General features: G+C 41.2%; 1 protein-coding gene across 1 annotated transcript in view; it reads left to right on the forward strand.

Annotated features, from left to right (window-relative positions):
* The first annotated feature begins 1567 nt into the window (after nucleotides 1-1567).
* The window catches only part of LOC137917769 (zinc finger protein 236-like), a 40291-nt gene continuing 17540 nt past the window's right edge, over nucleotides 1568-24318 (forward strand). Inside the window, exons 1-17 of the mRNA XM_068760499.1 lie at nucleotides 1568-1619; nucleotides 3842-3981; nucleotides 5178-5342; nucleotides 5421-5599; nucleotides 6464-6591; nucleotides 7521-7693; nucleotides 12182-12304; nucleotides 15722-15895; nucleotides 16407-16584; nucleotides 16886-17158; nucleotides 17699-17902; nucleotides 18060-18192; nucleotides 19709-19969; nucleotides 20083-20297; nucleotides 21040-21141; nucleotides 23244-23386; nucleotides 23936-24039. Coding sequence (XP_068616600.1) covers nucleotides 1568-1619; nucleotides 3842-3981; nucleotides 5178-5342; nucleotides 5421-5599; nucleotides 6464-6591; nucleotides 7521-7693; nucleotides 12182-12304; nucleotides 15722-15895; nucleotides 16407-16584; nucleotides 16886-17158; nucleotides 17699-17902; nucleotides 18060-18192; nucleotides 19709-19969; nucleotides 20083-20297; nucleotides 21040-21141; nucleotides 23244-23386; nucleotides 23936-24039 — 2747 coding nt within the window. The remainder of the gene's footprint in view (nucleotides 1620-3841; nucleotides 3982-5177; nucleotides 5343-5420; nucleotides 5600-6463; nucleotides 6592-7520; nucleotides 7694-12181; nucleotides 12305-15721; nucleotides 15896-16406; nucleotides 16585-16885; nucleotides 17159-17698; nucleotides 17903-18059; nucleotides 18193-19708; nucleotides 19970-20082; nucleotides 20298-21039; nucleotides 21142-23243; nucleotides 23387-23935; nucleotides 24040-24318) is intronic.

Genomic DNA, 24318 nt, shown 5'->3' on the forward strand with positions numbered 1-24318 from the left:
TGTGGGATTAATTTACTATGAAACTGTACTCCAAGATAATAGAATCAAAGCCCGTACCCTAATGCTCCTCTTTTACATAGATTATCTCCCCAACGGTGTCGAATCCACGTCCTTTTTGTGTCGACTGGAAGCGCAAACAGTTTCTTCACTTCCTGTCACTGCGCATGCATGAAGTAGATTTAAAAAAAGATACATATGTAAAAATGAGTCATGTATCGAGTCCTAACCATCGCCTCTGTCTTGCTGTGTGTATCTGTGAGCGGCATGTAAAGGACAGTTCCAAGTGTTTGCTGCAGATCCTAACAGAGCTGGTTGAAAGGCCCTCAGGCAGTGGAGAGCAAATCCTGAACAGGATCACCAGCACAATCTGTTTGGAAGCGTCGCCAGGATTATAAACCCATACCTGAACAGAGCCTTTCATAACCCATTGCCTCCCTCTGCTGGTGTTAATGGGCAATAAAAAAAATCATTTTACTGGCCACTTACCCTTATATCAGAATCAGAATCAGACAAATCAATATGATGTAATCTCTGGCACTCAAGCGTTAGTGGAATACATATAACACTGCATGATGCTTTTATTCCTGATACTCCAATAGGTCAAACACTGTGACACAGTGATGGGTGAGTTTATAGTTCCCTTAACATATTGTTTTGTGCTTTTATTTTCTATAGGTGTCAACAATGATGCTTTGCATCTCTACTTAATACGTTGGAGCCAATATGTACCTTAGCTCAAGTACTTTGGAGCGGTCTCTCTCCCCTAATATCACTACAACTTTACTATCCTAATACTTGTCCTCTTGGAAATGACAACATTGAGTACATTGTACTGATTAGTGTAATTTACGTTCCCTCCTATTAAATTAAAGCATTGTGGATAACATTTGGTTTCATTTCTTTATTTGCTTGCTACTGGAAAATCTATAATTTGCATGTATAGCATCCTTCTATAATCTTTTTTTCATCTTGGATAGTTACAATCGCTCTACTTGACATCATTGAGTATTTCTTCATGTACTTGTGTGATCATTCTCAATCATAGGTTCAATATCATCAGAGTATGTTGTACCAAACTGTCGAGTAAATACAAATCTTTAATTTCATATTTACTTCTGACAGCTTGTTTATTGTTGTATACTGTTCAACAAACAAACAAGAATTGTCTGCATTTATTAATGACTAAACAATCCCCCCCCCAGTTTTGCACACTTAGTAAATAAGCATGTTTTAACCCTATGCACAGTGTGCAAAACACTTATGACTTATAATACTTTAAATGTAGCATAATTTACAATGAATAAAGAAGGATGCAATGATTCATAATTGGCAATGCCGGTGTACTAATTTCATTATCTCTATATATTTACAGGAAACTAAGGGACAGAAGGTTCCCACATTGTCAGTCTGTCTGTGACTGAAGGTGAATGTACAATGGCACAGACGGTAGATGTCTCCCTAGTCCGTGCAGCTGGCTCTGCATCGCTGCGATGCAGTCTACAGAAGACCGGGTCGCCATTTTGAAAAGCAAATTGTTCACAGCACACCCACTCTGAGTACTGGAACTATGCCGCGGGGCCGGCCTCGCAAACAGAGAGTTAAAAGCAACGCCGAAACAGGTAACAAGTACCAAAATGCAACGAATAAAAAATACAGGTTGTCAGCTATCCAAATATCCTAATATTATTTGGACAAACAGCTCTGCGTCTTTTATAATAGCAATCCAATGTAGTGTATATAGTCCCCGGATATAGTATTGCGGGTGGGCTTTGCTTTGTGCGGCGAAGGAGTGACTGAGGCGGAATGATATTAATAACATCTCGGTGCCGCTTCTTATTGGCTTCCAGTCTAAATTGGTGCCGGTGGGGGAAAGAGCCGCTGCTGTGGCTCGTGCTAGTCAATATACGGGCTTTGAACTTTATCTTTGTTTAATAGTAGCTTGTTGTTAGCTTGTTGCTACCTAGCACACTTTGCTACAGTTAGCTTTGCGGCTAAGACGCCGAAATGTTGGCTATTGTTGTTGTTTTGGACGCTATCTCGTGAGGCGCTGTTGCAGGGATGTCAGCGACTGATGGGACACTTGTGTGTTCCGAATAAGAAACGATGTTACGGTTATGGTTTCATCAGCGGGTCGCGGTATGTAGATTAGCTTCGCTGTTATCACACTGTAGGGGGTTAGCTCGAGTGGTAAACAGGATTTCACTGTTGGATTTAGGTGAATTGACAGCGAACAGTGGTGACTTGGGTCATTTTATTTCAATCAACCCCAAACGTGTCAAAAGTAGAGTAATTGTGTGGAAACTAGGTAGAATACTAACATCCAAAAACCTCAGCAGCTTTGCAGTTGAGCATAAAACAGAAAGGATTTATTTGAAAGTAATCAGAAAGTATTTAACGTGCAATCTTCCAGTATGAACGCTTATGGAGGTGTTAAATCTAGACAAATATATTAGTAAAATACTTATTTCAGTGGGTATCCTAGTCTGAAGTTCCAGTTTCCCCATCTTTTCGAAATGTATCTATTGTTATTCATAAGTGACAGCTTAAATCTTTATTTTCAGTATGATGCTACAATATTATCAATGCATGACAAAATCTAATGAAAAAAAATTTAACTCAGAATTTGTGCATATATATTTTAATATTGTTATGTGACAATAAAGTACAAAAACATGATGTGTCAGTGTAAGCATGTTTGCATGGGTTTTTGAAATGTTTCATTTTTAGGGGGGAAAGTTGTATCTCGATTTCCAGGCATATTTAGCTTCAAATATTTGATTTGCCAATATTTGCATCTTAGTTTTAAAGTATATCTGCTTGTAGATGTACAGATGGTGTAGGATTCCAAGTGAATTCATCCACAAAAGTTTCAGGCTTCTTAACTTAGACTGGATCATCTGACCAATTCACAAAACATGAGGGCCCCTCCAGCTCCCGGTTCACGCAATACTGGAGTCCACACTGGACTAGAACCGGCAACCCTCCGGTTCCTAAGCCTAACGCTGTGGACTGAGCTACTGCCACCCCTAATGTTACTGGGGGGACGTATAAAAAAATAACACAGTCAGATCAAACACTTCTAATAAAGTCACATGTTAAACTACACGATGAACTCTGGATGACCTCCTGCTGCGCTTGGCTAATTGCCATGCAGCTCGGATTGGGCGAATAATTTCGCCATTCATCATAGTGCACACATTTTCTTGGCCTACTTCACAAAACTCTCTAACTTGTCTTTTTTTTAAATACGTTTTAAAGATTGATTTAACCGTAACCCAACAGCAGGGTCCCGATTCAATCATTCTAATCATACTAATGATCATAAAAACATAATATTAGGAAATTCGAGCAAAATATTTCCTAAAGTGTTACATAATGGGTTGTTTCCAAACCTGGGAAGTCTGTGTCGTGGAAATGGAAGACAAGAAAGCATGCAGTTCAAATATCGGCCATCCATCATTTCACTTCCCACATAAGTGTTTTGTCTTCATGCAGCATTGTTAAAAGCATGAACAACCATCGTGTCGAGGACCTCGATGACTACAGTATGACTTTTGTTCTGAAAAGTACTGGATTCACCTTTGTGCCATTTAATAATGTGTGTGTCCGTAATATGATACCATGTCAACATCTTACAGACTCTACATGAAAATACTATTTTCTGTTATTTTTTGACACAAAATTGCTTCACTGTACACTGATGCAACTGAAGAAGATAGTAGAACCCCCCCCCCCCCCCCACACACACACACACTATATATAATGTCTTCTTCAGATGTTCCTGTGAGGACCTCTAGAACCGCACTGAGATATTGAAATGTTCTCTGTTGTGCTTAATCAGATGTGGATCCTAGTGATGGTAAAGTGGAAAGTTTCAGTGAAGGAGAACTCCGAGATAAGAAGTGCAGAATCTGCTCCCAGATCTTCACCACTGAGAGCCAACTGCAGAAGCATCTCCGTCAACATGAAGACAATGACAAGGTAGGCTCAGCACCGAGCGGCGCAGTGGAACCACCTGCTAACGCAGGAATTTGGATGCAATATGTCAGCTGAAAATAAATAAATAAAACGTGCAGCTTTTTAACATTTGGTTTGCTTGAAAGTCTCACATTTGAGCTGTCTAGAAAAAACAGGAGGATGTTTTCATTCAAGACAGACAAAATAGTATTTAATGGAGGGATCAAGCCTTCCCTGAAGAAGTAGCCTTTTTCTGTGGAGATGCATTGAATTAAAATGCAATAAAAACTTTTGTGGGAGTGGGGACAGCGTGGGCAGCGCCGTCCACGCTGTCCCCACTGTCGCCTTAGTTTGATGTGTGTTACTTTGTGTTACTGAACTGCTGCACTGGATGTTGCAGCTACAGGTTCAATCTGAGTCAGACAGACAAAATTCCTCGAGTATTTAATTTATTGCCATCGGTCTTAAATCGCATAGCAAATATTAGAAAGGCTTCCACATTGATGTTGAATCACAGCTGCGGCATGTTCCCTTGCAGTACTGTATTCACTGGCGGTAACCGTGAATTGGTTTTATCATGTTGGAATTACCTCCAGCACAAAAGAGACAATAATAGGATTTCATTTTCATCTGCTCTGGCATCTTCACCTCTCCGTGCTGAAGAGTGGGAGCCTCTAGGTAATCTACTCTCAAGGAGAGAGAGAGAATCAGAGAGCGTTGTTGCCGTCCCCACATTCAGCACATACTACCTCTAATGGAATCAGAATTTAATATTTGGGACATGTCTGCCTCTTGGGAAATCACTTCATGTTGTGTGTTAATATTCTGTACTTGGACAACGCTGTGTTTTCTTTACTCTCTCACTTTTATCAAACTAAGGTACCCAAAAACTCTTATTATTACTATTATTACCTATTATTAACTCTAACCTTGTTCATGATGAAAAGATTAAGTGAGATACTGTATACAGTATATATTTATTTAGTAACACACCTGCGACTTTGCAGAAACAATTCTCAGGGTCACTTGTTGTGCAGTAGGATGGGCGGAAAATGAAAATACTTTCCAGGTTTATAGAAAGTGTGGCTTTTAGCTCAGGTAAAGTTGCATCCATCCGGCCGTCCGTTTTCACCCAGAATAAACAGCAAGAACTGAATCGTAGACGTCTCCCTCAGACGTACATTTGCTAGTTTCTTTAACTTGTCCTCTGTGCCGTGCAGCCTCATCGATGTGACCAGTGTCCACAGACTTTTAATATGGAGTTCAACCTCACACTCCACAAGTCCACACACAAGACCTCTGACTTCACCTGCCCCGTCTGTCACAAGAAGTTCTCCCGCATCGCCAGCCTCAAATCTCACATTATGCTGCATGAGAAGGAGGAGGTTAGTAGGCAAATGTAAAAGAACTGTTTGCTTTTATTCTGACTTCGTGGGCTCATGCATCTCTTTTGTTCCCGGCAGAATTTAATCTGCGTGGAGTGTGGCGATGAGTTCATTCTGCAGAGCCAGCTGTCCCTGCATTTAGAGGAGCACCGCAAAGAACTGTCGGGCATCAAAGTCTACACCTGCAAGACCTGCGACAAGGAGTTCAAAACATCCACACACCTCAAGGAGCACATGAAGAGCCATATCAAGATGAGGTTGGACAAGGCTGTGGATGATGTTGTATTTAAATAGACCGAGTCAGGAGGGAGATAAAAGGGAATACAAGAGCTATTCAAAATCAACCTTGAGGATAATATTTCAGGCCATTTATAGTCTAAATGATGTAGTGTATGTGAGTCACGGAGATGATGAAGATGCATCAACACTTCCAATAAAAGCCATTCCTGCCATTGCTGGATTTGTTCCATATTTTATAGAATTGGTGCTGAAGGTTTTAGCAAAATCCGTAAACACGCGTACGTCATGTGGTCAAACAGCTAAAATGATCAAATACATATTATATGAAATTCTGCGAAAAGACTAAAATGAACAAACAATCGTGTGGAAGTTGTGGATTTTGAAAGCACTGTTTTATATTTAATGGAGAACATGTTTAAAAAAACAACAACATACATTTTGTGATTTCATTCTAATTCCTTTAAAATATCTGGTTCAACTGCTGCGCAATTGTATGACTCCCTCTTGCTTAAATTATTATTATTATTATTATTATTATTATTATTATTTCCTCCAGTGAGAGACAACACACCGCCTTCGGAATTGTTATATTCCTATTGAATATATTCCTATTCCACATCATGTGAAAGGGGGGGTTGTAGATTATTTAAATAGTTCCAGTCAAACAACCAGCACAAGCAGAATTAAAAGGTCGGACTATGATCAGCATCATAGTCTTTATTTTGACCATCTCTTGTGATCACCTATTTTTTTTTAAATTGCCTTTAACTCTTTCAACCAGCACTTTGAATGACTTTGCTACTGAACGGTGCTCTACAGATAGACATGCCTGTTTTTCATTGAGCCTATTTTTTGTGTGTTTCGGTGTCCTCCCTCCGCAGGCTGCTCACCTCCTCCAGAAACTACAAGAAAAACATTGACCGCAGCGGATTCTCAAACAGTTGCCATCACTGTGGAAAGGCTTTCAAAAAGCCCAGCCAGCTTGTTAGGCACATACGAATACACACAGGTGAGTGTCCAGATTTGCACAGCTAATGCAACATGTCGCTCCAGGCTTTGCTGGCCGGGGATCTGATATCCTGCTGTTCCTCTGCTGTGAGTCACAGATGGGCTGGGATACTCGGAAGAAGTGGCACAAACTGCAGGGACAGCAGTTTTCTCTCAAGTTTTAAATGTCCCCTGCATCTGATACTCGGCTGTATTATTATTTATACTATATTATTTGTCTTTATTCAACGGAATTCAGATTTCCTTGATTAACGCCACAGCATAGCGGCACCAGATCAGAGAAGTTTGCAGCCTTTCCCTTCCAGCTCCAACGGACTGAACTCATTCGCCACCCAGCCGCAATCCGAGACTTATTGTGGGTAGAAGTCCAACATGCTGCTCCAATATGTTTGTGTGGATGTGGGCTTGTTATGCTGGTGTGGGTTGAGGTAATGTAGCCAGCAGCATCCACTTGCTTGCTTCCACTTCATCCACTTGCTAATTTGTTTTTTGGACTAGCGCTGGATGGAGCTGAGTGGAGGTGATTCATCTGTGCCTTGAATCTCAAACAGGCTTCAAGCTAATGGAGAAGAGTCACGTTGGGAGGCAGCATATACACACATATACACAAACCACTGACTCGTTGCACCTTATTGTCTACCTCTCTGTGGAGCACGGATGAGTGGGTAATTCTATTTGTGGCAATGTCATGGCAAATGTTATCATTATTTGTGAAAGATGAAGAAACATGGGGATTTTAGGAAATGCAATCCATGAAGTTGATGCTTCCATTTTGGAATTTACTGATTTTAAATATTCATTATTGCATCCAGCCATCTTAAAGTGGGACCCTTACAGTGCTTTGTGTTTTGAAGTTAAGGTTTTAGATTCTACACAATGTAAACGTTTCCAGCATCATAATCCAGCATCGATGTCGCCCCTTCTCTGAAGGCGAGAGACCCTACAAGTGCACGCATTGCTCCAAGGCCTTCAACCAGAAGGTGGTGCTGCAGACTCACATGGCAAGACACACCGGAGAGAAACCTCACATCTGCATCTTCTGCCCGGCTTCTTTCTCACAGAAGGGAAACCTGCACTCTCACGTCCAGCGAGTTCATTCTGAGGTGAGAGCTCAGGCTACAGCTCTGAACGTAAAGTACTTTAATCATGTCCTTCCCACCACGGATTCCAAACTGACAGGAAGAACACGATCAATTATCAAATCAACCCTTATTTTTTAATCGGTATTGATGAATTATAAGCGATAACGGTCATGTAGTCTGACATGTAGTGTCAGATCATATCAGGTATAGAAATGAGAATGAACATTGAGGTCCGGTTGCTCTATATTAAGTTGTTATTGACATGAGAATAAGCATATCTTAAGCAGTTGGGTTGGGCTGGTCTCGTACTACAATAATACCTCGACATGCGAGTACTTTGACATACGAGTGTTTTCCGAAATACGAGCAATCCTGCGATCAATATTTTGCTTTGAGATGCGAACAACTTGCAGATGCTGGCGCTAAATGGCCGAGCTCCGCGAGAGCTCCAAGCATGCTTCACTCGTTCAGTGATTTTCGCTGTATCTGTGAATATTCTTTATAATCAGTGATGAGTCCAAAGAAAGCGAGCGGTAAGGATGACAGTCACAAGAAAAGACGGATGATAACGATGGAGGTGAAGCATTAAAGGTCACATATTCTACCCTTTCTCCAGAAGTTAATGCAGTTCACGGACACTTGTATGAAATATATGTGACAGTCTTTGGTCAAAATAACAAGCAAATGCTCTCTCAAACAGCTCTGTCAGAAACGCCTCTGAAAATGAAACTAAAACTAAGTTCATTGCAATGAATGTGCATGCATGTGCACAAATACTTTGTGCACGTTCTAACAGTGTGACGTCACACTGACGAAGATTTCTGCCGGATGCGTTTCAGTAGGTGATGACTACTCAAACTACGCAGGATTGACTGGATGGTTTATTTAGCTGTTTATGGGCTGATAATGACCCAAACCTCCATAATAGTCGTGTAGAAACATGGGAAAAGTGAGTTTTTCATAATATGGGACATTTAAATTATCGATAAACGTGACCGTGGTGTCCGTAAGTGATTTGGCACACCAATACGAGGGGAGTACATTGGCGATATGTACAATCCTCAAACAGAAGGATGCCATCAAGAACACAAAGCCTTCCAAAGGCGTACATGTAAGGCACATTTACAGAACAGTGTCTACAGTACTGCCCGACTTTCCTCTCCTCCAATTCACCGCCATTAACCACATTTTATATTACAGTAATACTGTATATCATTTATTATATCATTGTGTGTGTGTGTGTGTATTGCAATAAAATGTTTTTTACATTGTTATTAGTTTTGATTTGAGTGTTTTTAGACGGATTAATTTTTTAAAAGTTGTTTTATATGGGAGAAATTGATTTGAGTTACGAGCTCGGTCCTGGAACGAATTATACTCGTATGTCAAAGTATTACTGTATATAAAAGCTACATGGTTTTATAACAGAGTATGGCGTGCATACAGTATGCTTTCAGTAAATGGAGGCAATGATTTTCCAAAGGTCATCATGCACCCTAACTCCATTGGCCAAGACAAGAGCAGGACAAACGGCACTTGGACCTTTAGTTAACCAAGAGTGGTTAATGGTTTTAAAGTGCATACTGACACCCCAATTCAGCAGCTCCTTTCCACCGAGCAAGGGGGGGGGGGGCTCATGATAGTGTAATGTGTGGCAGAGACGGATCGCTGCTCAGTGTAGCAGGAGCAACCAGCTGGTTTTAAGGTTTACCAGTCACGAGCAGCTGCTGTCAGACTGTGTTCCTGCTAGAGCAACATAAGGTCTGCCTCGTAGCTCTGATGGGCAGAAACATTTATTGCCCTTTGTAAAGGTTTCTGGGTGGTATCTATGTTGTAGTTGAGCTAGGACATCGTGTGTGTAGGTGTGTGTGTGTGTGTGTGGGGGGGGGGGGGGGGGGGTTGTATTTTCTTTCATCAAAGGATTGAACTCAAGATGTTTCTGGCTGCCGGCTAAATCTGTTTAATTTTTGATGGAAATGTTTGCTGCAGATTTGCACAATTTTAAAATGATGATTTTATTTTCCAATGTGAGTGTGGATTTGCAGGCTGATGCCTTTTACTTTTTATTTTCACATGTTTATTTGTATTTGGTTCAAACATTCAAACACAGGCCAAGTTCGTGCCGGTGTGTCCTCAGACCCCAAACGTCTGAATCGTTGGAACAAATGTGAAGCCAAGAATTAACCCAATACACAACCCCACTTTCAAAATGCTTTGTAAAATACCAATAGATACAGAAAGTTATGATTTGGCAAAAATTGAAACCCCATATTTAACTGGAAAAATAGCTCCCTGAAGTAAAAATGGGAAGGGGTTCACCCCTAGCTGTGAAAGACTGTACTGACAAATAGTGCAACAAATTATAGTTTATCAAACCTAGAGGGTTTTTTTCACTGTAACAGTATCATTTAAAGATTCAGATAATCTGTAGAATTCTCTGTCCACAAGGGGTTGGTGACTGTCAGACATCACTGCATTGAACTCAGACAGGATTCTCTAATTGCATGAAAGACTTCCATGCAAATAGGAAACCATGCATAAACCAGATCCAGAAAGGATGCGGTCTACACCAGGCTCCATCTCATTTATAATGGACTCACTCATCCATCCATTTATCTCTCTACAAGATTGATATTGATCTTTAATCTACTCTGATTGTGTCTGAATCTTCCACCCATCCATTTCCATCATGGACTGATGCCGCCAGCAGAGCCGCATGATCAGTGTAAATTAGACACCCTCTTCATTATGAGCACAACTGTGTCTCATTAAGCATATGCTTAAAATTGAGCGTGGCTCCACAGACTCCCACTCAGTTTTTCGGTATGAATTCTTTTCTTTGAGTTGTTGTTCTGCACCTCTTCCCTTCGCACACGTTGGTCTCAGCGTGTCGCATTCATTGCATCAGGACACCCTGACATACAATTATTTGTGAGGAATGGAGAGGTGAAATTTTACCTTTCATGCTCCATCTGTTTTTTTTTTATCAGAATGTCACATTGGCCAGTTTGACAGAGCCGTCCGGATTCATCCATTCTATTTTATTTTGGACTTGTATCTCTGGTGCTGCTCTGTAACTGCAGCCATTTCCACCTAGTGGTAAACTATGGCTGAGATTTCAAGAGTTACACACATCAGTGTTCTTTCCAAGTACCTCAATATCTAGTGGTGAAAGTAGCCTCTAGTCTTGTTGTTTCCAATAATGTGGCTACAGTTTGAATTAGGTTTCTGCCTTTCTAATTATGAAAGATTATTTATCCCTAACCCTATTCATTTTTATTTCTATAGCGCCAGATCATAACAGGAAGTTATCTCAAGACACTTTACAGGTGTAGCAGGGAAAGACCTGCAGAGAAAGACAGAACCCAACTTGACCCACAAGAGCACGCACTTTAGCGACGGAGGCAAGGAAACACTTCCCTTTAACAGGCAGAAACCTTGGACAGAACCTTAGGCTCATATTAAGCAGCCATCTGTCTTGATGGCTGGGTTGAGATGGAGAGAGAGACAAGGACAGAGATGGAGAGACAAGGAGAGGTAGAAGGAGAGCTTGCCAGAAAGGGCAAACTAAGAAAATGCATTAACACGTCGTGAACATCAGCGTAGTCACTGCAGCATTTAAGTCAATGTGTTGCTAATATATCTAAATGTAGTGTAAACACACAAAGAAAGGGTCTTTGTTGCAGTGCTGACGTTCACGTTCAACTGGATCCCTAAAAATCATCACAAACACATGTAAACTGCAGATTCATGATACCTCTCAAAAGAGAATGTAAAGTGTCTAATTTAAAACCTGCATACTTCCCTCAATCCATTGAGTATTCAGCTTGTATTGTGGCTTTTGATTCGTTATTGGTTGGCTGGTTTCGCTCAATCTAGTTCCAGTTCGCCTGGAAAGAAATGTTTACATGTAAGAGAAAAACAATCACGTGGTCATTTTGTTTCCAAGGTTACGGTAAATTGGTTGGATGATACCTTTTTGTTTGTGGGTTGTCTTCAAACCAAATACTGTATGAATGAAAAATTAGATATGGCATGGTACCTTCTCACATCATTTTAGACGTCCTACTAAAGATCTGTCGGGCTGGTGGATTGAATTACTCCTGGAAACCTGAGCAGATGGAGCATTTGAATAATAGATCTAATTTTCACAAGTGTACTTCAGCCCTGCTGTTGCGTGTAGCGGTTGATCATATGATTGATTATCTTTGTGAAATATTATGAACTCAAGCTTAATGGTAGAACAATAAAGGGTTAGGTCAAATAGGGTGTTGGCATGTTCAAATAACATTATTTACTCCAAAACGTGAATTTAAAACCTTTGATCGTCACTGACTGAGATGCTGAAGCTCAGAAATAATCAAAGTCAGACATTCCAAACACTGACAGAAAATCACAAACAAATTCAAAATCAAATCAAATCACGAAGTACAAAAACCAATTGGACTTGTTCAAGATGATTCAGTTCCTGAAGGGTTGGTAATGTCAAGGTTTTATGTTGTCTTACAGAGTAAAGGTGTCCAGCCATTCCCCTGTATGGACTGCAGCTGTGCATTCAAGAAGCTGGGCAGTCTGAATGCCCACATTAGCAAGATGCACATCTCCGTGATTGAGGTTCCCTCCAGCACTCCGGTAAGAGAGCCATATGCAGAGAGCACAAGGCATCGCTGCATTCCATCTGCCCAGCAACCACTTCTTTGTCTATGCAGTGGAACCTCAGTTGTCGAACACAATTTGTTCTGTAATACTGTTTGAAAACCGCTTTGTTCGAAAACGGAAACCAATAAACCTCGGCTCCACTCGTGTGCTCGAACTTGTTCGATTTCTGAGGCATTTTAAACTCAATTTCTTTGGTCGAAAACCAAGTTGTTTGACTACTGAGTCGTTCGAGAACCGACTTTCCACTGTACTGTGATTTTTCTTTTCTCTTGACCTTTTAATGGAAATAACATTTACTATAATTAATGCCACACAATTATAAATATTATATTGTGAGAAGGAGGTTGAGGATGGAACTGCCAGGGAACAGGGCTAGAGGCTGATCCAGGAGAAGAGACATGGACGTAGTGAGGGAGGACATGAGAGCGGCTGGTGTTGGGGAGGACGATGCAAAGGACAGGGTGAAGTGGAGAACGTTGATTTGCTTTGGTACCGATCAGTACTTTATGTTGAATTTTGAGTTAAAGCTTTTGTCTGAAAATGAAGGATAAATAATTGTGAATGTTTTACACGTACTACGGCCATTCTTGGGTCGGGGTCATGTTTGAAAAAAATATATATATATCAACTACAAGATGATTGAAGTAGAAGGTCCCAGGGGGGGCAGTGAGGTTACAAGGAATATATGTAAAGAAGGTCGAGGACTTCAAGTACCTCGGGTCAACAGTACAGAGTGATGGAGAGAATGTGGAAAGGAAGTGAAGAATCGTGTGCAGGCAGGCTGGAGCAGGTGGAGGAAAGTATCAGGTGTGCTCTGTGATAGAGTGTCAGCGAGGATGAAGGGAAAGGTCTACAAGATGGTGGTGAGGCCAGCCATGATGGACGGCTTAGAGACAGTGGCTCTGAGGAAAAGACAGGAGGCGGAGCTAAGAGTGGAGGAGATGAAGATGCTGAAGTTCTCCTCGGGAGACGATAAGAAATGAGACAATAAGAGGGACAGTGAAGGATGACAAATACAACAAGGATGGATGTCATTCAGGTATCTGAGTGTCCTGAACTCCATTATTAAGATACCCATGGAGGCTGCTGCAGATCCTCCAAGGTGGGATGCCGCTGAGGAAATGGATTTACACGCTTCCTAAAGGAATGCCGGCACCCTAAGTTTGAGAGATAACATAAAACAATTGATTAGGTTGGAAGCTTCAATAACCTGTAGCCCTTATTCACATGGTAAAGGTGGGAAGCTGAACTATTCAACTGTTGATTCCTTGACTTGATAAGGAATCAAGTCATCATCGATTCCCTGCTTGCCAATTGATCAGAAATTGGAGTCATCGAGAATATTGAAAATGGTGAAGGACAATGGAAGGTTTAAAGAAAGAAAGAAGGAAGGAAGGAAGGAAGCACATTTGATGATTCATTTGCAAATTTTAGCATTATTTTTTTCCTGAGCTACTCTTGTTATTTGGTTTAATTCTATCCAAGATGTTCCAAAAACTTGACACATCAGAATCAAACTACAACTTCATAGCTAGCGAGAATGTAAGCCGCCAGTCTTCCTCCCGATGAATGCTCACATTGACTGATTATCTTCTAATAGTTTATTGGTTAATTTTTTAATTTTTTTAACATTAAAAAAAGATAGTTGTTCCTTATTTTTAGTGCAAAATATTCTGAATTGCTTGCCTCAAAGTTGCTCGATTTTCGGCTTATCCCGTCAGGCGTTGCCACAGCAAATCAACCTTCTAGTCGATTTGCATGCTTAATTCTGGCAACGTCCATTCTTGCCGCAACCCTCTGGATTTATCCGTGCTCAAGGGAGAGCCGGTCTCAAGCCCAGATAAACTCATCAAACTGTAATCAGTGACATTAGATGAAAAAAAAAACATGACTTTGAACCAGTAATGCACGATCATAGCATTCAAGTTTTCCACAATGTGCATGATGTCATCATGATGTCATATAGGAAGGTTTAACGCTAGGCTCTATATTGGCAACAGCAATTTCTTACCTTGGGTCCTCGGAGACGTCATAAACATGTTGGTGAAGTGTCCTTGTCCAGCATGTAATGAAGGACCCTTCCCCACTGCCAGACTCTAGTGGGACCAGCCCCGTCTGTCACCACTTTGTCGAAATCTGGAGGAAAATGCATCGGGTTTTGCTAAGTACACAGATCGACAGATGGGCATGGACAAAAAAAAGATTTACATGAAAGTTGGATGAAGAGCAAGAGGAAAAAGCTGGATGATTTACCAGTTTGAATGCCTGGAAAAGGTGTCTTCGTCATAAAGGAGCTGCATCCGAAGTCGATGACTCTCATTCGAGGGACATTTATTTATTTATTTATTTGTTTGAGGCATAAACTCAAAATTAACAAAAATAAAATAAAAAAATAAACAAACACATTTTCAGAAACATATATACATGTTTAGGATGCTCAAACATCACAACCAAGTTCAACCCAGATGTTGTTTGATTTGATGTCCCCGTGGAAAACCTCCTATATGAGATCTTGGCAACGGATGCAGACAGACTTCATGATGTTCTGAGATGAGAGTTGAACAGAAAATTATAAGTGTGACAATATTAACATGAAAATTTACATTTTAAGATGTGCATTTCTGCCTCCCAGTCTCTGCATAATCAGCACCTCCATTGCTATCTAATATTTCTCATTGTTAATGATCTAGAGGAGAAAATATACTTGATACCATTATTTAATATAAGAATTTATGCGCTAAAAATCAAGTTTATCTGGAATTTCCGAATGACACAATGACTTGCTGTGCATTGAGGCGAACCCGAGTAAAAATGTTCGGCTAATGTCATCCAGAGAGTGAAGCTGTTATATCCAACAACTTAACCAAGTAGCGAGACATACATGATGACGCCTATGAGGTTATCAATGCATCACCAAGATATAGTGATGTTCTCCCTGAATAAATGGCGTGGCTGCTGCTACATGGGACGCCGTACACTCCTCAGGTTTAAGGTGCCGAAATAAGTTTTTAATTTAACATAAATAAGAACCAGGTCCCGTAGAGACGTGCGATTCGTCAGTGATCTTTGATCATCTGATCGCGAAGCTGTTGCAAGTAATAAATATTGCTTTATAACAATGCAATGGATGGATGTCTGTTTTAGTGGCATCAACATAAAGTTACATACCAAGTCATCCAAAAAGCCTGGGCATGATATGCCAGTGTCAACATTAATATGATATCAATGTTTTATTCATATGAAACTGCTCATATCAGAGATTCATCCTGATGTAGACAAATCAGTACTATGTTCATAAAAAGCTATTTTAATTCTATGGCCCTATTGGTTGTCTTCTTCTATCTTCCCTGTTTTTTCTGTTGGTCCTGCACCTCTGTTCTTCTTCTTTAGGAGACAGAGACGACGGGCCAGGCTGCTGGGGGGTCGGAGGGTGGCGAGGGGGTTACAGATGTCATCCAGCAACTTCTAGAGCTCTCTGAACAGGTCAGCGGGGAGACGGCCCAGCCTCAGCCTCCAGAGCCAGCCATTGCAATGGAAACTGTCATCAACTCGGACATCCTTCAGGTTAGTGCAGCAATGAGAGGAAGCATGTTTCTCACTACGCCTGGAATATATGAAAATGTCCAACTTCCTCTAAGACTGGAAAGTGGGTACCACTGCCTTGCCCTGTAATTTACCAGGGCAGTCATAATATCAGTCTTCCTCTCCATCGTCTGAAAACTGAGCACACAGTCTGGGTATTCATGATGGAATTTCCACTTTCAACCTTATGACACTCTACCCATATTAGGCACACCAGTGTCATAGAGAAGTTTCATTTAGTAATGTTTTAATTCACCGGACACAATTATGGACAATGGCTCATTAAAGATGACATCATGGCATTCTCAAAGTGACAGCCAACTACACTGAGGAGCTACAATATCATCTAATATATAGCATCCTTCACAAGTGAACCTGGTCCAGAGGCTGAGTCGACTAGAGCCGGTAGCATGGAGCCGCTTAGCAGCAGAAGACCCAGCATCACTGCTTAAGCATTTTCAAGCTGTGGCATTTTTCCTGTCTGTTTTTATAGCAAGCTCTGGAGAACAGTGGGCTGAGTGTGGTCCAGCCACAGGGTGAAGGCATGTCCAGAGAGTCACAGAACCAGAACACAGAGGCCGCTGCTGTAGAAAGCAGGAAGGTACAAGGTCCGGACAAACCGGTCCGAGAGAAGAAAAGGAGCATTTTCAAGAAGCCTATACAAATGCCAGGTAGGCTGTATTACAGAACGTAAACCATTGAACAAAAAAGATTGTTCAGTAAATGACAAAAAAAACTGCAAGTTATGATTCAAATAATATTAAATCAGTTGTAATATTCAGAAAGTACTGTAATTAAATGCACCAAATATTTGTATGTCTTTGTATGTGTCTGTATAAATGTAAAATGATGTGTGAAAAGGTGAATAAGATAACTTGTCATTTGTTTTAGTGATGTTCCATTATTCCGTAATACAAGCAGCGTCCAGTTATACCACAAAAAACAGCTGCTTCACTCGCCTTCCTTTTACAGGCTCCATCAGGGAGGAGGATGGCGTGCGCTGGCACGGCTGTCCATACTGCTCCAAGGAGTTCAAGAAGCCCAGCGATCTTGTTCGCCACATCCGCATCCATACCCACGAGAAGCCGTTCAAGTGCAAACAGTGCTTCAGAGCTTTTGCTGTCAAAAGTACCCTTACAGCGCACATGAAAACACACACGGGCATCAAAGCCTTTGAGTGCCAGTGCTGCCTGAAGTGCTTCTCCACATCTGGCAGCATGAAAGTCCACATGCGTCTGCATACAGGTGAGAAGCAGATCCGCGTTATGAGAGCAGTCACATGTTAGTGGCATTTTGCACTCATCTTATCATGCAGCAGTCAAAAGGTAGACAGGCTTATGAGGCATGTGAAATGTCAGACTGTATGTCAGCTGTATGTTGTGATGTTGCTAAAATTGTGCCTTCATGTATTTTCAGCCTTCCTGTTTTTTCTTCATTTTGAAATGACTGTAGAGAATCAACCCCTGATCATGAAATGTCGACATTATTGTGTGTATTGTGTAACGTTAATCAATATGTGGGACTGCGCTTTAATTAATTACAGTCTACAGTTTGTGCAAGCTGTGATTATGTCTTAGCTCCAAGCTAGATTTTTGATGAATATTTCTCAGTTGTATTTTCCACAGTGGTTATTCAGTCTTGTGGTGTAATTGGTTTCATAGAAAAGTAGTGCCCGCTGCTCACTGCCCACGGCTTCGGACATTTTGTTGATGAATTATAATATGCCAGTCTGATTTGCTAAATACAAATTCTCCAAACCAACTAAATTGTCCCTGCTTTTCTCAGGTGTCCGTCCTTTCCCCTGCCCTCACTGTGACAAGATCTTTCGTACATCAGGCCACCGGAAAACACACATTGCTTCTCACTTCAAAAGCTTACAGCAAAAGAAGCTCAAGTTCGCCCGAAAAACCAACAAGGCCAAGGTGTCCAAGAGTAACCTACCTCTGCCTGACATTCCCCTGCAGGAGCCCATTCTCATCACCGACTTTGGTGAGATCACATCTTGACAGTCGTATGTGTATGAGGGCTAGCGTTTGAAATCTACTTGGCTTTCTTTTCAATGCTTCTCTCTGTTTGTTTTATGTATTTCTATACAAAATGAAATGCCTGAAAACCACATTTTGACTGTTTACATGTTCCGTAACAGGCCTCCTCCCATCACATAACTCTCGATTGGCTTTCCAACAATACTTGGAGGTGGTGGGCAACGACCGGCCATACAAGTGCCAGTTCTGTAATAAGGCCTACAAGAAATCCAGCCATCTAAAACAGCATGTCAGGTAAAGCAGCGTCATCAATCATGGCTTGATCTAGAGAAAAACTAAAAGCCAAAAAATAATGTCGGAAAAGGGAACCGGTATGTTTAACTAATTTTTTAGCTCTGAATGCAACGGAAAAAAATAATGAATATATGGCAATAGAAAAAACATGTGTGACCCACGTAAGGAAATTACAAAAATATTTTTGTAGGAAGAGTTTTTGAAGGGTCACATGCAGGTATTTGTGGTTTTCACATCTGAAAAACATCCAACACTGCTTAGCAATGTAAACAAAGGTTGCAAGGTCAGTGATGTGAAATACTGGAGGGATTTATATAGCAAAAAGAAGGGAGCTATGGAGCCACGGGATGCACCTATAGATCCGTGGGAGTAATTCTGGTGTTCCCAGGAATTACTGCCTCTGTCTGACAAGTAGTACTTAAACCAGTCTAATCCAGTACACAGTCTGCTAACTGTTATTTCTAGCAGCAGCGGATGAACCCAACTTAATATGTTGACTCCTCGCCACCATTCTCAGGCCTAAAGATCCACCTGAGTATTTGGCCAAGAGTGAAAGGATTCACCTGCACCATTAGTGAATTATTGGGTGTACAAGAGGGATGAGCTGCAAATCTCCTTGAATCTGTCCTCAGGATCTCAGGCTAGATAATAAGCATGAAAACGTGTGTTCTGCATGACAAGTTTACTACAGCTTAAAACCTAAGGTCTCTGACAGATGATCTGCAGTTAATGGGGAGGCACAAACCAAGTGAGAGACGATATGTTGACAGTTAATGCATATGGCAGAGTGGCTCGGGAGAAAGAATAGTAGGCAAGTGGATAGAGGAGAGACGAGCAGGTGGTGCTCAGCATTTGCCAGGAAATAAAACACCCCCCAAAATGTGTAATTCCCAGCATAAATGAACAATGCAAGGATTTGTATTTATACAAACTTTGAAATGACCCTACCAGTCATGCATTTAGGATGATGGACAGTGTACGTACCCTGCACAGTTTATCTCTTTACCTTCAATCATTCTTCGAGATTTTCCTTAGTGCCACTATTCCAGCATCTCTCTTCATTTCAGTATTGAGAGAATTATTGAGATACTGCCGCTGTCATCCTAGCAGTATCATAAATTGTACCACTATAGTTGTCAGGTCAGATTAATGGTTCACAGCTCAGGGGCTCCATATCTAATGGTACTTACCGATGTTGGAATTCGCTTGATTCACAGATAAATATAAAATGGAGACGCTTCAAATCACCGGGGAATCTAAAAATTAAATGTACTAAATATACTCTTCAAAATTACCAACTGAGCATTTCATTTTTTTTCCACCTTGTTTTGAAGAAATGTACTTTTATTTTGATAATTTTGCTTATCTTCAGGAAATGTTTCAGTATAAACATGCCCACATTTCAAACTCTTAAATTTGAGATACCAGCAATTACCTCTTGATGTATTTAAACACATCACACTGTTGTATACTTAAATCGTACTTAAAGCAAAATGCATGATGCATGTGGTTTCAGGTCGCACACAGGAGAAAGACCCTTCAAGTGTTCGCAGTGCTGTCGGGGGTTTGCCTCCTCGGGTGTCCTCAAGGCTCACATCAGGACCCACTCTGGCCTAAAGGCATACAAGTGCCTGGTGTGTGACACCACATTCACCACCAGTGGGAGCCTGCGACGCCACATGACCACGCACAGCGACCTGCGACCCTACATGTGCCCCTACTGCCAGAAGACATTCAAGTCATCACCCAACTGCAGGAAGCACATGAAGACGCACAGGTTTGGGCTTTGCCATGGTGTTGAATATGAACCAGAAATGTTATGATGTGTTATGATATAAAAAACCACAGGCATAAATCACGATTTTAAATGTATCTTCCTTGTCAAACGAGGTATGAACTGGCCCAGCAGCTGCAGCCCCAGTCAGCAGACGACCCCTTAGATGGAAGCACTGTGGCACACGACATGCAGGTGGAGCTAGAGGGGGATTCTCTCCAGCAGCCTCCTGCAACAGAGCAGCAAAGCATGTTAGGACTGGGCCAATCAGAAGTAGTGAATGGAAGTCAGCAAGTTACACTAGAGGCCCCCCTGACAGACCAAGGAGAGGGTAAGTAACAGTGAGTTCAGAAGGGTGGGACATCTTGGGCATAGGTTGAAGTACATCAACCTGATCTCAAGGAAAACCAGTGTGTTTTCAACATTTCAATGCGAGCAATATTATACAGTTACCAATTTTGAAGTGCAACTGCAAAGACTATCTATCTACATCACATTGCACAAAGTCTGTTTTAAAACGCATGTCTGTAGTCAGATTACCTCTTGACCACAGCTAAATATATTTATTGACATTTTCCTAGTGCACAGACTGGATTTGACCCTTAACAAGCAACAAACAGAGTAATGAGTTTCAAAGTAAAAGGCCAGTATTTATATATACCTGTAACTCTTCTACTTTGACCAACCTTTATAATGCTTTCCATCATTCACCTGTTCACACACATTCACACACAATGATGCAGGAGCATCCACAACAATAACCGCTTCAAAGATCTGCTAACCATTTACACAGACACTATGTAACTGGGCCCAGTGGAGGAGATGCATTTGTATGGTTTATTGATTTTATCTCTGAGCTGTATAAATTCTTACCCCTTTTTTTTCTTACAATTATTGTTATTGCGATGCTATTGTCAGTATGATGATGTCTGGTCCACATCCATGGAGGAGCAGTGGCCAGTGTCAGCAGTACTAGAAATATAATGTCCCGTGCCTTTGCATACACATAACATGATGCGTATAATACGACTGAGCGTCACACTAACCTGCTGCGCTTCCCTCTGTGGTCACAGACTCCTACGTCACTGCCCAACATACGTTGCCTCAAAATATCAGCCAGTTTGAGACGCCAGTACTCCCTCAGCCTCCCTTTGACCAGCAAGCTCTGACACAAGGTATACACACACACACACACATACACACACGCAAATGTTTTTGTGTTTCTGTGTCTCCAGACATTCATTTATTTCTCTCAAAAGCAGTTTTATAGCCACTAAATCTACGATACACTCCTGAGTGTACTAGGAAGTCAGGCCGTCTTGCTTCTCTTATTCTGCCAGATACAGTATGTGATCAGATCAGGAGTTTGATCTCGTCACCTGCCACTCTCGTAATCACTCTACTTTTTTCTCTGTTACAATAGTTGGTGCAAATGTTATCCTAAAGACACCATGTTGATCCAGAAAGAGTTTTCCATCGATTTTTATTTGAAAAGAGTTATGATAGAATAAACTGCTCCATTAGAGACAGCCGCTTTCAGATGTGGAAAAAGCCACTGACTGAGTGCAAAGCAAACAGTTCATTGGTTCACATCTCATCTATAGGATAACTGAATCCAGGTTAGTGCTCTCAAATACAGCGCTGCCACGCTACTTGTAACAAATAAATCACGGTGTCAACATGCCAACAGATTTGTTGTTGGCGGCCCGGATCCAGTGCAGTCAGAATAGAGAACCCCGTGGCAGCGGCTGCAGGGAGCATCGTGAACCCAAGTGAACCCAGAACAGACCTGGAATCACATCAGAACCGAACACACAAACCAAGACATCTTCCGAGACTAGATTACAGGAGCTCAAGAGCCCACCTGCCTACTCGGTTTACAAAAAACACAAAATTTTGGTGTAGTCCACTAATAAAAAAAAAGACCACAAGTGAAGCACCGATAAAATTGGAAAAAAAAGAGTGGAAGACAAATTTTCTACATCTAGAAAATATGGATTACACGTCCTGTTTTTTCTTAACTACAATGATAAGATAGCAAGACAACAGCATGTCGTTAAGCACTAACCGTGAACAACTGAGCATGAAGTATGGGTGACTTAGACCTTGTTTGCACTGTGGACTCATTTGCCCATCTTTGGTTTTGATGTAGGTTTTATTAAAAGTTTCGGTCTCCTGTCACTCAACCTGCTCTTCTACTTGGTTTTGTGTGAAGCATGGATTAGCCATGATAGCAGAGCAGGTCAATGAAGCGCATTTAAAGACACTCAGGTTGTGCTGGAACGAAACAAATGCACCAAATGAATTTTGTGCCCATTGGGTTTGCTGTCCTGCCTCATCAGCTTTGTCACGGAGGAGCAGTGTGAGCGACCACGAGACCTGATAGATGGTGATCTATGTCTGGGTTAGGGTGAAGCCTCAGGAAACTCTGGGTCGGATTCTGATATTCCTTAATAATTAACATAATTGAAACAAAGTACCTTTGCATTTCAGAGCACTATCCACAAAACCGATAAGAACGATTATTTTGGAGATTCTAGTGCCTTTTAAAAGTAGAACGACATTTTTCTTTCCCACTTTGTGCCCCAGCCATTTTGTTTTCATCCCTTCTGTTATTAAATCAGGCCTTTCTGTTCATTTGTTTCACGTGCCAGAATGTATTTGCTATAAAGGAACACAATGAAAGGTCACTGCAGCCTCAGACGCAGAGAGATGCTATCTTCGATATATCGCCACGTCAGCAGTTTGTGGTGAAAATAAATTCCTTTTGTTTTTCCATCTAGCGCATTCCCCTTGCAGGCTGCAATCCCTGTGCTGTTCAGTAATAGTTGTTGACGCTCAGCAGTTTCACTGATTCAGCATATTTCACTCGAAGTTCAATCTTTAAAATCAATTTAAGGCCTTCTCCTTGTTGTTTATTAGATATTTTTGCTGCAATGTGCAGCTATTGGGCAGTCCCAAGTCATATTTTCTCTCACTAACGTTTTATTGCCTTATCAGCTGAATATCTGAATAATTACAGATCCAATGTTCCTGTGGCATTATGGAATGAACTCCTTGAATTAATAGTGCATCGATTGCTTCCAGAACTTTATAATAGCATGTTTAAAGGTGTAATAAAGAAAGAACATATTTTCAGTAAAATGCTGTTGAATGATTATTCAAGGGAAAATGTAAAATTTACTTTTAATTCCACATAGAGTCAAAACTGCAGTCCGCCAGTACCCGTAAATCGGGTAATTCCGGAGACTGTATGTGTTCTGTTTATTCTACTCAGGCTTCACCATCACTGAGACGAGTTACAACCAGCCCCAGTTCTCCACCGTCCAGCAGCTGCAGGATTCCAGCACCCTGGAGTCTCAGGCCCTGTCTTCCAGTTATCATCCCCCAAATCTGCTCCATGTCTCCGGTGATGAGGTGGTGAGTGATGCCCCTTCAGATTTCAGACACTCAGACATCATCTTTATAAAGTACAGATTGCAGTAATGCGTTAGATGATTCAACGATTAATGGCCTGGTGTAATAATTAATCGTGTCAGACTGAGTATCCTGGCTTGTGTGTTTGCTTTCAATTTAACTGTCCTAATAAATAAATACAAAAATATTCAGTTATTTGTTAGAATGTAAATAGCGCAACAGAATTAGTTCAGGGGATGGAATATTCAAATGCAAACATTTGATTAGATATGACAGGAAGGAAGGAGTGATTTTCAATCCTGAGTGAAATGGTGTGGAGCCACACTAAAACCACTGCTCAAGCTAAGCTAAGCTAAATGCCCTCTGACTGTACTGCCATCTTTAACACATGTGAATGAAATGTGTTGTCCTCAAAGACTAAGCTTATGTTTCTCACAATGTTAATCAATTATTTCAATATATTTAGACATCATTGTAAAGTTAAAAAAAAGTCGTTGATCTCTTTCCGTATCAATGATGTTTTATTAATTGGTCTTTTTTTCAAACCAACAGACCAATGGGCTTCTTCAGCAGACCAGTCAGGGTGAGCTTCAGCTGACTAGCGAAACACAGGACTACCATGATGACAGCGAGGATACCATCAAGAGAGCCTACAGGTGTGTGTGTGTTTAAATACCGCCAGTAAGCGCTATGGTTTCTTCCCGTATCTATCACGCAGATCCTCTCAAACGCTTTGTGTTTCTTGAGCCTCTGGTATGTCAGCGTTTGGCTGAACCTTTCAAGGACACGCTGACGCTTCCCACGTAATGCCATGATTCCTGTTGTTTCAGATGATTGATTGGGTTTCCACTGAAAAAGGAAAGCCAGTTCTGATGGGCTTTTTTTGTCCTCTTTTCATGAGTGGTATTGCAAATAGCAGTAATTATTATTATTAC

This window comes from Brachionichthys hirsutus, chromosome 3 (genome assembly GCF_040956055.1).
Source record: "Brachionichthys hirsutus isolate HB-005 chromosome 3, CSIRO-AGI_Bhir_v1, whole genome shotgun sequence".
Taxonomy (NCBI): domain Eukaryota; kingdom Metazoa; phylum Chordata; class Actinopteri; order Lophiiformes; family Brachionichthyidae; genus Brachionichthys; species Brachionichthys hirsutus.